The 12,759-nt window shown below is 46.1% G+C and overlaps 1 protein-coding gene across 10 annotated transcripts in view; it reads left to right on the plus strand.

Annotated features, from left to right (window-relative positions):
• EPHX2 (epoxide hydrolase 2) overlaps positions 1-12,759 on the plus strand; it is a 67,395-nt gene that overhangs the window by 12,171 nt on the left and 42,465 nt on the right. For 9 of the 10 annotated variants that reach the window (XR_010945170.1, XR_010945169.1, XR_010945171.1 and 6 more), the window contains exons 2-6: positions 1,882-1,966; positions 5,054-5,213; positions 6,172-6,362; positions 7,780-7,902; positions 11,333-11,407. Coding sequence is in view for 6 of the 10 variants with exons in the window: in XM_067745233.1 (XP_067601334.1) it covers positions 1,882-1,966; positions 5,054-5,213; positions 6,172-6,362; positions 7,780-7,902; positions 11,333-11,407 (634 nt within the window). In the remaining 4 variants the exon portion in view is untranslated. Of the gene's footprint in view, positions 1-1,881; positions 1,967-5,053; positions 5,214-6,171; positions 6,363-7,779; positions 7,903-9,830; positions 10,516-11,332; positions 11,408-12,759 lie in introns of those variants that run through there. The other variant, XM_067745235.1, reaches the window with a different exon arrangement.

The following is a 12,759-nucleotide window of genomic DNA, read 5'->3' on the forward strand; positions in this document are numbered from 1 at the left end:
TATCCCAGGAATTTGAAACATTTCCCTACCCTATACCTGCTGTGGTTCTTTTTTCATTAATTTAGCCTCGTGTTTGGCGAACACTTTTGATTTGAGAGCTCAGATTTTTCTTCAGCCCAGAGACATCTTCTCCCCTTATTCCTTTGACTATCGCTTCTCTGATCTTTCCTTCTGTGATTTTTCTTGTTTATTGAAGGAACTTGGCCTCCATAGGTCTTATCTTTTTGCACATTAATTTTAATTGCTTCATCATTTTACTCTTTGTTCTTGGAAAATTTGGTGGGTCTTCTGATTCACTAATTTCATTTTCTGTAATAGCCATTTCACTGTTCACTGCTTTTATTAACCTTAAAATTTGAAAGTCATGCTTTCCAATGGCAACAACTTATCTCAAATTGCTTCTTTTTAAAAAATACTGCCTGCTTTTGTCCTATAGAGTCATTGACATCTCCTTCCTCTAGAGCTGTATTCTTCCTTCACTTCCCTTCTTTTATCAGCCCCTAATCTTCAGGCAGAAAAAACAATTTTCCCTTTGCTTTTCCATCTCACTCACCCACTGTGTAATAGTTATTTGTTTATATGTTGCCTCCCTTGTTCTCCTGTGAGCTCCCTAAGAATAGATCCAAATTTTTCCATCTTTATATCACGGCATCTGGCACAATGCCTTGATGCCTTCGGTCCTCAGTGCAAGATTGTTGAGTTGAACTGTATGTTGCTCTTTGAAATTGGACGGCAGCTGGGGAAGGGCACGAGGGATCTTTTCGAGGTGATGGAAATGCTCTAAAACTGCAATGTGGTGATATTTGCACACCTCTATAAAATTACTACAAGTCATTGAATCGTACACTGAGAACATGTGAATTGGCTGTTATGTAAGCATAATTTAACAATGCTGTTTTTTTAAAAAAGACAACTGATGGCAAAGATGTGCCAAAGCCACTGCCGATGCTGGAAAATGGAGCAAGGGTACAGATAGTAGGGATATATATATATATATATTTTTTGTTTTTGTTTTTGTTTTGTTTTGTTTTTTGCGGTACGCGGGCCTCTCACTGTTGTGGCCTCTCCCGTTGTGGAGCACAGGCTCCGGACGCGCAGGCTCAGCGGCCATGGCTCACAGGCCCAGCCGCTTCGCGGCATGTGGGATCTTCCCGGACCGGGGCACGAACCCGTGTCCCCTGCATCAGCAGGCGGACTCTCAACCACTGCGCCACCAGGGAAGCCCGGGATATATATTTTTTTAATGTTTTGTCTAAAGTTGATTATTGTTACCTGCAAGAGGGTTAGTCAGGTAAAAGGTTGTTGACTGTTATCAGATACGAAACTCCCAGATATTTGTTCTCTTAACATGGGAATGGTAAATACTTTTAACTGGGTTGCCGATTCCAGTCCATTGTAAATATTTGCCTGGGACACTGGACTAAGAAGGATCATAAATCAGTGTCTGGATGCAGTGGTATAGGCTGTGGCGATGGGTTATTAAAGTCGGCCAGGGATTCAGAGTTGTGCGTGCATGCCAGGTACGTGCCATCCATTATATGGCTGGTGTCACCCAGCCAGCCATGCTGGGGTAGCTCAGCCACCACTGGGTGTGGGAAATGATCAAGAAAGTGGAATGGGACCTTATGTTTTGTAATGTAGGGAAGCGAGAAGGCAATGAGCTGCTCTCTCTATGTCTGCTACTCCTCAGGACCACATATAAGAGATGGATATGAATTGAGGCGTATTAATCACCTAGGGTTACCAGAACGAAGGACCACAGACTGGGTGGCTTCAACAACAGTTCTGGAGGCTAGAAGTCCAAAATCAAGGTGTCTGTCCCCTACCTGCCGTTGTGATGAAGTCATCTGAACGTTCCTGATGCTTCTTTGTGTCTTGCAGTGGCTTTCTGAATGGAGCTTTCGTGAAAGGAGGCCCAGATGGTTCCAGCGCCCGCATGATGAAGGGAGAGATCACATTTTCCCAGGTGTGGCGACCCCTCATAGACTCCCTTGAGAAGGTGTTCTGTAACTACACACCCATCTCCCCTGCTGACCGTAAGCTCCGTGAGGGCAGGGCCATGTCTGCCTCACCCGTTTACCCCTTATAACGCTTAACTCACAAGACTGGGCTGGAGACATTTCAGATTGTCTATTGTCTCTTTGATCCAAGCAGAGGGCCACACCCCAGTGATTAGGAAATTTCCAAGCCCTTGAAGATCTATGCCAGGGAATTACAGCAGCCAGAGTAGCTTTTTTTTTTTTTTCCCCCTTAAGCTGTGGTTAAATACACATCACATAAAATTTACCACCTTGATCATTTTTAAGTATACAATTCGGTAGTGTTAAGTATATTCACGCCGGGTAACCAACACCACCGTCCATCTCCAGAGCTCTTTTCATCTTGCAAAATGGAAACTCTATACCCATTAAACAACGCTGCCCATTCCTCCTTTCCCCAACCCCTGGCAACCACTACTGAACTTTCTGCCTCTCTTTAGCTACTATACATTTCTTATATAACTGGAGTCATGCAATATTTGTCCTCTAGTGACTGACTTATTTTGCTGAGCATGATGTCTTCAAGGTTCATCCATATTGTAGCATGTGTCACAATTGCCTTCTTTCTTAAGGATGAATGAGATTCCTTTGTGTGGATAGACTACGTTCTGTTTATCCATTCATCTATCAATGGACATTTAGGTTACTTCCTCCTTTTGGTCACCTTGTCTAATGCTACTAGGAACATGGGTGTACAAATATAAGTTTGAAATCTTGCTTTCAGTTTTTCTGGATATATATCCAGAAGTGGGATTGCTGGATCATAGGGTAGTTTTCCATTTTTAATTTTTTGAGGAACCACCATAGTGTTTTCCATAGCGGTTGCACCACTTTACATTTTCCTCCCAACAGTGCACAAGGTTTCCAGTGTTTCCACGTCCTTGCCAACCTGTTATTTTCTGTTTTCTTGATAGTAGTCATCCTTAGAGTACTTATTATCAGACAAGGGCTACTGGGTCAGGGGAAGTTTTGTTAATTACCAACTATAAGATGGGTGGACTGTGGAATCTGATGTCGGGATTTGGAGCATAGCTCCCACTTACAGACGCGTGAGCACAGCAAGTCACAGAACCTCTCAGAGTCTCAGTTTTGCCACCTGTAAAATGAGATCGATAAGATGCTCCGTCTCCTAGGTTGTTATGAAGCTTGAAAAGTGCTTAGCACAGTGCCTGGCACGTAATCAGTGCTCAATAGATAGTAGTTATTGTTGTTACTACAACCTCGATTTTTTAAAATTGAAGTATAGTTGGAGATTATTTTTAAATAAAGTAATCAGGATCTAAAACCACTTGAATTCTCAATTAGTGCCTCGGAGAAGAAAGGCTATTGAGAATCTACTCCATGAGCACACAGATAAAGCAGTCTGGTTTTTTTTTTAATTTATGAATTACAGCCACCTATCAGTCTAACAGAGAACTTGGGGCCCATCATAATAGAAAGCAAAGCCCACCTTTCCAGTGAAGACAAGTGTGGTCTTAGCGTGGGGAGTGTAGTGAATTGTGGTCACTTTAAAACTCTCTGTCTTTCACACACACACACACACACACACGCACACACACACACATATTTTGGCAACTCGTGAATGAAAACTGTAATGATACCATTGGGGATAAACATTACTGAAGCGTGAATCAATTAAAAAAAAGCTGCAGTAATATTGTTGGAAGGTAAGGAAAGGGAGAAGTGGTATGAATTTCATTCATTTACATGTGACTATACAGTTTTCCCAACACCATTTATTGAAGAGACTGTTCTTTCCTCATCGTGTACTCTTGGCTCCTTTGTCATAAATTAATTGACACGTGGGGTTTTTTTCTGGGCTCTCTATCATTCTGCTATTGATGGGTATTTGGGTAATTTTTAGTTCGGGACTATTATATACGAGACAAGAGTGCTACTATGATAGTGTATAAATATACCACAATCCAGTCTGCTATTAATGGGTGTATTCGTTTGCTAGGGCTACCATAACAAAATACCACAGACTGGGTGGCTTAAACAACAAAATTTATTTTCTCATAGCTCTGGAGGCTAGAAGCCCAAGACCAAGGTGTTGGCAGGGTTGGTTTCTTCTGAGGCCTCTCTCCTTGGCTTCTAGGTAGCCGACTTCTCCCTGTGTCCTCACATTCTTTCTTCTGTGTGTGTCTGTGTCTTAATCGCCTGTTCTTATAAGGACACCAGTCAGGTTGGATTAGGGCCCCCCGACGTCATTTTTGTCGTGGTCCCAATGCAAGTTGGAAAAGAATTTCCAGACACAAAGGCAGAATGTAAAGATTATAGAATTTATTAGAGGGAGGGGTGGCTGCCTGAACAGTGGGCTGGCTGACTTCCTAGTAGTCTGGGAGAGTCGAGCCCAAACATGTGCTATTGATCAGTTTTTATAGCCAGAAAACAAAGGAACGGTCTGAGGTGAAAATTTCATTTACGGATTGGTCGAGGCACATATACCTTCCTTCTATAGGGTGGAGTGGGACAGGCAAGATGCCTTTCCTTATTTGGGCCAGGTCCTGTTGCCCAGGTGGGCGTTGCCCAGGTGGGCTCAGGGAATTTCGTAACCATCACAACACGGTAAGGGGAGCGAGTAAGAGTCCTGTTGGGGGTGTAACGCTGCAACTTTTACAGGCAGGGTCGTCCTTTGTCCTTGAAGCACCATTGTCCTTGGAGAACCACAATTTTACCTTAATGATCTCTTTAAAGACCCTCTTTCCAAAGGACAATCACATTCTGAGGTCCTGGGAGTTAGGACTTCAACATGAATTTGTAGGGGACCCAGTTCAGCCCTAACAGGGGGATTTGAGTAGTTTCTAGTTTGCAGTTCTTAGGAAAAGTACTGCTATGAACATTTTTGTACATGTCTTTTGGTGAACATATGTGGACATTTCCACTGGGTATGTGTCCAGGAGTGGAATTGCTGGATCACAGGGAATGCATGTGTTCAGATTTAGTAAATGCTGCCCAAAGCTTTTCCAAGTGGTTTCACCAATTGACAATCCCTCATCAATTCACTTTCACAGTGGATGCCATTCATGGAAGAAAACTGCAGGAAATGTTCTGAGGACTCTGGAATCTGCCTCCCTGAGAATTTCTCTATAAATCAGATCTTTGGCAAGGCGCTTGCAGCAAGAAAGGTCAACGACCCCATGCTTAAGGCAGCTCTCACTCTCAAAAAGAAGGGTAAGGATCTGAGACTGGCCATTCTCTGACCCAACCACACGAGAACCCTTGGGAGGGTCAGGTCAAAATACATCTAAATGTGCATTGAATTCAATGACAGGCACATTTATACTCATATGTATTAGTAATTCCTTCACTTGATTTTCCTTGAATAGACATTTATTTAGTGGCAGAGCCCAGCTCTTCGTCACAGGCATGTTTGAGGTCATCCTCCCCACGTATCAGTAGCCTTACCTGGTTGTGTCTGAGACATATTTCCCACTCATATTACATGGAAAGGGTCTGTCCATTGACTTATCCTTGTCTTGTTTCCAGCATCTCCCGGTTCTTGTCCTGTGTGGTTAGGCAGGGGATAATGCTGTCTCTGTTTACATTCCTCTGGTTTTGAAGTGGGAGCACCGTCTCTGCCAAGGCAGGTGTTTTGAAGCGTGGTCCAGCAGAGTTTGCAGTAACGTAGACTGAGAGGAGGGTTGGAGTGGCAGTCCAAAGGTGGGATTCTGGGCCGGCCTCAGCTCTGCCTGCACTCTGCGGCTCTGGGCAGCTTAAAATGTGTCTGAGCTTCCATTTTCCCATTGGTAAAAGTGGGGTGGTAAGATCTGCCCTGCCTGCCCCAAAGGTGTGAGGATCGAATGGGCTGATGAAGGTCAAAACTCTGATCCAATGAGCTGACGAATATCACAACTTCTTGCTCTACGATTGCAAGAAATGAAGGGATGTAGTGTTTCCATCTGAAAGCCCTTGGTGCACACTGTTAGGGGCTCTAGCGTCTGCACCGGGAGGGGCTTATGGGTAACGATGGTGCTTTTCTAACTTGTCAGTTTAGAAGCCAGACATCAGGAGATTGATGTAAGTGAGCAGAACCCCGCCTGGCCCCGTCTTGGGGCCCCCTGTGGGATACCCGGAGCTTCTCAGAGCAAAGTTCTATAGCTGGTTTATTCACTGGTACCGTCTCACTCAGGATTTACAACCTGCATCCTCACCAACATCTGGCTGGATGACAGCACCCAGAGAGGCAGCCTGGCCCAGACGATGTGTGAGCTCAGGCCGCACTTCGATTTCCTGATTGAGTCATGCAGGATCGGAATGGCCAAGCCTGACCCTCAGATCTACAAGTTCGTGCTGGACGTCTTGAAGGCCAGCCCCAATGAGGTACCTAGACACTGCCTTTCAGTCGAAAAGAATGTTCTAGAGATATTGCAATCAAGAAAAATTGAGGAGGCGTGAAGAGATGGGGGACACCTGGGACCTGGCAGGGTGGTCCTATGTCCAGTGGCAGGTGCCACTTCTCCCAGGCCAGGACTTCTGAAGGGCTTTTACCCACCACTTCAACCTAGAAAGTTCTACCGGAGGTGGGCATCTGGCTCCTCTCCGTGGCTCTTACAGGACCTTGGTTAAAACAGGTATTGTCAAAAGCTGCCAGACCAGCTGCCTCAGTTTACCTAAAAGAAACATAGACCCTGGGAGACTTTCCCAAGACACAGGCTGGTCAGGGTCACCCCACCAAAGGCTGGGCAGGAATGGGCTCCAATACTGCAGAACTCTCCTTGTAGGGGTATCCCCGCACCCCTAAATTCTGTCTTCATGCCGTCTCTAGATTATCTAGTCTAAAATGTTGTTTTTGTTGTGTTTCCCTACTCCAATCTCCAAAAAGGCCTTTGGACCAAGATGAAATCCCTTTCTCTGGCATTTCTGACCCTTTCTTGTTAACCCTGCTTCACCCACAAGCTGATCAGAGGGAAATCCTTACCTGTTCAATCCCAGATCTCTTCCCTTCTCCTCTCAAACTTTGCCTGCTCTTCTCAGCCCCCTGATTAAGCATTATAACAGTGCTCTAAATTTTAGTATGCATATAAATAAATGTCTTTTCATTGATGGCTTTTAGGTTGGATGAGCTGCTTAGACAACCAGGTGTGCCCTAATCCAAGATTATAAATAACTGCCCCATGCTTTCTTCTACAACTTTAAGGATTTTCTTTTTTTCTTTAAGTATCATTTCTTTTGACATTTAAATCTTTGATCTATTCAGAATTTATTTGGGGAATAAGTGAAGGAAGGACCCACTTTTTCCCCCAAACTGTTGAAATAATTTAATAATCTTTTAAATAATCTTTTTCCTCACCAATTGAGCATGACACTTTTATTAGAAACTAAATTTTCATTTGGATATGAGTCTATTCCTCGACTCTCTGTTTTATTATCTGACTTTATTATAGTTCTTTTCCAGACATTTTTTGGGGGGTCTATTCATACATTTTCCTAGATGAATTTTAATGTCATCCTGATAAGTTTATATTCTTCTTTAATCTTTTTACAGTTTCAGAATTCAGTGAACATGTATATCTATCTGTGTGTTTATGTTTATGTAATTAAATGTTTTTAATTTTAAGAGTAAAGAGTTACATGGAGAGAAAAAATAATTCTTAATCTCTAATCAATCTTATTGTGAGATTATTAATTCTTAATCTCAACCGCTGTTCTCACTTTAATGTGTTTCTGGCCAGTGGCCCTTGTGCATGAGTTTTGCGTTGGTAGAAGTGATGCTAGTATCCATGCTCTTTGCATTCAGGTGGTTTTCTTGGATGACTTCGAAGTTAATCTGAAGCCGGCCCGTGACCTGGGGATGGTCACCATCCTCGTGCATGACACTGACACTGCCCTGAGGGAGCTGGAGAAAGTAACCGGGGTGCAGGTAACTTTCTGTCCGCGCTGAGTCAGATTTCCTGTCGCTCATCTGTGTTTAGGTACGCAAGCGACAAAACAAGTGAGGGCGTTCACTGCTCCCGGTGTGGTTCCCAGTAGGGAGCTCCTCGGTGGGAGACCGTTACCCTTAGTGCAATCAGCATGATGTCCATGAAGAACTTCCTGTTTCCTTCTCTGCAGTCAGTGAACAGGGAAAGGACACTCTGAGAGCAAGAATCTATACTTGGCAGACTCAGAGGACCAAGACTAGAGTGGGGCCTTCAAAGCCACCCATTCAGAGTAAATACTGAGAATGTAGCTGCTGGGTTTGCCCCTGGGGTGTGGAGGGGGGCCCCAGTGCTTCTCTGCTCTGCCTGGTCATGCTGCTTGCACTCAGATGTAGTGGTTTAGCTCCACCTGCGTCACACCCTCTTGGCAGTCAGAGGGAAGGCTCCTGAGTAAACTTGTCCCGAGCCCGGGAGGCTGGGCTGCCCGTAATAATGCCCCTGGGGGCTGATGGGATTAGCCTGCTGTGCCAGAGCGGAGGCACCTTTTGTTCTTGTAATGTTACCTAAGATCACTGATCCCACTGAGTCTGGGAGTGACAGTTTCGTAGGCTTTTGTAGGCCATGCTTTGCTCGTGTCAGTATGATGGGAAAGGAGGTGCGGGAGCCCATACACTTGATTGACGTAAAAGGCGTCACACTGTTTTTTCAAAGGGAACTATATTAGCTTCCTACGGCTGCCAGAAAGTAGCACAGACTTGGTGGCTGAGACAGCAATCTCTCTACGAGTCTAGAAGTCTCAGAGCAAGTTGTTAAGGGTTGGTTTCTTCTGAAGGCTTCTCGCTGTGTCTTCACACGGTCTTCCCCTGTATGTGTCTCTTCTTGTAAACACACCAGTCAGATTGGATTCTGTCTCCAGTAGGTCCACTACAGGGGCGTCATTTAAGGTTCATCACCTCTTTAAAGACCTTATCTCCAAATATTAGTCACATTCTGAGGTCCTGGGGGTTAGGACTTCAGCAGATGCATTTGGAGGGCACACAGTTTTGCCCCCATAACAGGAACAGCTGACTTTTCGTCTTTAACAAATAAATTAAAACGTATATCTAATGACTCTACAACCTTAGAGCATCTCACCCAAGCTTGATTTGTCCTTCTGCAAGCCTGGAGGTCTTGTGTAGCAGAGAAGAAAGCATCCAAACTTGGAATCGGAGCATCCTTTTGCCGGTTCCACTTACCAGGTTCCTCCCCTCATTACCTCTGAGCCACAGACACCTGTCCTGTAAAATTGGGAAAGTGAGCCATTGTCCCACCTACCTTTTCCTCAGGGATATGGGGAAGGTATAAGGAAAAATGATAATCATTTCTTTTTAAACAGAGGAGAAGCGCCTCTTGTCTCTCAGGAAGGCTGTGGGAATCAGTCATAAATGGGCTTTATAAACTGGACAAACACATGGCAGAATCATTAGAGTAGGAAACCTGCACCCTCCCCACCCCTGGAACCAATGGGACATCCCCTGGTGTGTGACCTAGGAAGTCGGGGACACATCAGATAAAGGACCCCAGGGTACGCTGGCCCTGGTGGGTGTCTGGGCTCCTTCACTGCCGTCAGAGGCACCCAGCTGCCCGTCCCCACGGGCCACACCCTGGGTCCTCTCCAGACGCCACAGAGGTGGGCGCCCACCTATCTCAACCTCTGAGGATGCCCAGGAAGACTCTTCCGTGTTTCGAAGTAGGTGAATTCCATAGCCTACTCCTCCGCATTTTAGAGGGCAGAAAACTGGGTAGCGGAAGAGAACGGCTTCTTCCTTAGGTCTCACCTTTAGGACTAAAGATGAGAAGTCAAACGGTGGGAGTCACCAACATGATGCTGTTCACAAAAGGCCCACTTATATGTGCTCAGCATCCTGTCCTTTGTGATTTCTGTCTCAAGGAAACCGACACCAATACATTACGGAAGCTTCTTAAGGATGCTTTGCTCAGGCATTTTCCTGTTTACCGAGATGGACAAAGATGGGTAACCTGACCCCCCTGGGTCTCCAGAGGACAGAACTGGGGCCGGCAGGCAGAAGGCTTTCATCAGCTGAATTGCATTTCCCCCACCAAATTCATATGCTGAAGCCCTAACCCCCAGGACCTCACAATGTGACTGTATTTGGAGATTGGATCTTTAAAGAGGTATTTAAGGTAAAATGAGGTCATAAGGATGGGCCCTAATCCATTAGGACTGGTGTCCCTATAAGAAGAGGAGATTAAGACACAGACACACACAGAGGGAAGGCCATGTGAGGATACGGGGAGAAGACGGCCGTCTACAAGTCAAGGAGAGAGGCCTCAGGAAGAACCAACCCTGCCAGCACCTTCTTGGACTTCCAGCTTCCAGAAGTGTGAGAAAACAAATGTCTGTTGTTTAAGCACCCCAGTCTGCGGCACAGTGTTGTGGCCACCCGAGCTGACCCATACAAGGCCCGGAGAGTTCGATTTTGGCCGACTTGAAGAAGAAACCCTTCAACAGAGTCATGTAATGATGGGATGACTGCTCTGTGAACTTGGCATTCCTGGCTGTGTCCAGCATGAGCCTGGGTGACCACTTGAGGAACTGCCCTAGAGAAGAATTATATTCATTAAAGTCCAAAATCTCAGTGTTTGGGAGCAAGTGGTGTTTATTCCTCGCAGATGTGAAATTCAGTGGGTGGTGGCCAGGGGCTTGCCTCACAGCCATTCTAGGACCCAGGTTGATGGAGAACCCCCGTCTTCTATTGGTGGTTTCCGAGGTCACGCTGAACACCAGATGAAAAGGGGGAAAAGAATAAAGAGAATCATGTAGGGATTTTCACAGCTCTGGTGGTCAGGCCATGCTCTTCTTTTTTTAAATTTTATTTTAATACATTTTTAATATTCTTTACCATTATGGTTTATCACAGGATATTGAATATCATTCCCTGTGCTATACAGTAGGACCTTGTTGTTTATCCATTCTAAATGTAATAGTTTGCATCCACTAACCCCAAATCCCCAATCCATTCCTCTCCCTCCCCACCTCCCCCATGGCAACCACAAGGTTGTTCTCTATGTCTGTGAGTATGTTTCTGTTTTGTAGGTAGGTTCATTTGTGCCATATGTTAGATTCCACATGTAAGTGAGATCACACATATGGTATTTGTCTTTCCCTTTCTGACTTACTTCACTTAGTATGATCATCTCTAATGGCATAGGCCATGCTTTTTGTCTGCATCCGGTTGGCCAGAACTCAGTCACCGGACTCCACTGACCCTAGAGAAGAGGGGGCTGGGTTGGTCAGTCACGCATAGGACTCAGGAAGCCATGGCAAAGGTGACCCAGGGGCTGTCTTATGGAGTTTTGTGAACTCACTCTGAGGCCTTCTCGTGGAAGGAAGCAGAGCCATCTGCCTCACTGTGTCTCTCTTACTTTCAGCTTCTCCAAACTGCAGCCCCCCGACCAATCCCCTGCGATCCAAGCACCGTGAGCCATGGGTACGTGCCCATAAAGGTGAGTCAGCGCTCTCTCACCAGCAGCTGAGTCTCTCTAACCAGCCCCCCTAAAACGACTTGTGAGACGTTTGTGAAATCTCAAGGGTAGCTACACATCCATCATGTATATGGAAATGGTATTTCCCACAAGTATGATTCCTCAAAAATCAATAGCAGGGCTTCCCTGGTGGCGCAGTGGTTGAGAGTCCGCCTGCCAATGCAGGGACACGGGTTCGGGCCCTGGTCTGGGAAGATCCCACATGCCGCAGAGCGGCTGGGCCCGTGAGCCATGGCCGCTGAGCCTGCGCGTCCAGAGCCTGTGCTCCGCAACAAGAGAGGCCGCGACAGTGAGAGGCCCGTGCACCGCGATGAAGCGTGGCCCCCGCTCGCCACAACTAGAGAAAGCCCTCGCACAGAAACGAAGGCCCAACACAGCCAAAAATAAAATAAATAAATGAAAATTTAAGAAGCTAAAAAAAAAAAAATCAATAGCAGACGCGGACCAATGTGGTCAGACTCCCACGGAACAACAGGCCACGTGGGGCCTTGCTCTGTCCCCACAGCCTGCATGTCTGGCACTTTATTTCATTATTTCATCCATCGGGTGTTATCGGCCCTTCCTTTGTGTCAGGCACGGGCCAGATAGGGATGCAGGGAGGCACCAGATACAGAGAGGGAAACGCCCAGTCATTAGCCCAGGGGTCAGGGCTGCAGCAAGACCAAGGCCACGTGCAGAGAGGCCCTGACTCCTGACCCAGCCGGGATACAGAGCAGGGCTTTAAAACATCTTCTCAGGTTCACTTTGGGATCTTTCTTCATTTGTCACTGTGGCCATTTAACTAAGACAGGACCTAAAGCTACGGGTTAGCTCCCAAGCAAAACAAAACTCAGCAGTTGCTTTGGAGCCGGGTGGAACCAGTTTGAATCCTGGCTTTGGCACTTACTAAGTTGGCAAACGTGGGCACATTTCTTATCATTCTGGACCCCAGTGTACACAGCTTTATAATGAGATGGCGATAATACCTCCCCTCAATGTTCTTGTAAGGATTAATTGAAATAACCCGTGTTGATCACGGGGGGTAGTACCTCGTGCTTCATAAAGAAGGGAGCTGGTGTCCTGAGCTGTGCAGGTCTGGGACCTGGGGAGGACCTGATGCCCCGGAGGAGAGCCCCATGGATGTTCAGTGAGCATTTGCTATTTGCTAGGCACAGAGAGAAATACCTAGATGAATGGAGGTCTTCTGTGACCTCAAGGATTGTATGGCCTGCATTCTGCCAAGGTAGCATTCCCTGCAGTTACATCACAGGATGCGGCCCTAACGGCAGTGGCTCAAGCGCTCAGAATGGGCTCTGAAGGGGGTGGAGAAAGTG

Source organism: Pseudorca crassidens, chromosome 7, assembly GCF_039906515.1.
Source record: "Pseudorca crassidens isolate mPseCra1 chromosome 7, mPseCra1.hap1, whole genome shotgun sequence".
Classification (NCBI taxonomy): domain Eukaryota; kingdom Metazoa; phylum Chordata; class Mammalia; order Artiodactyla; family Delphinidae; genus Pseudorca; species Pseudorca crassidens.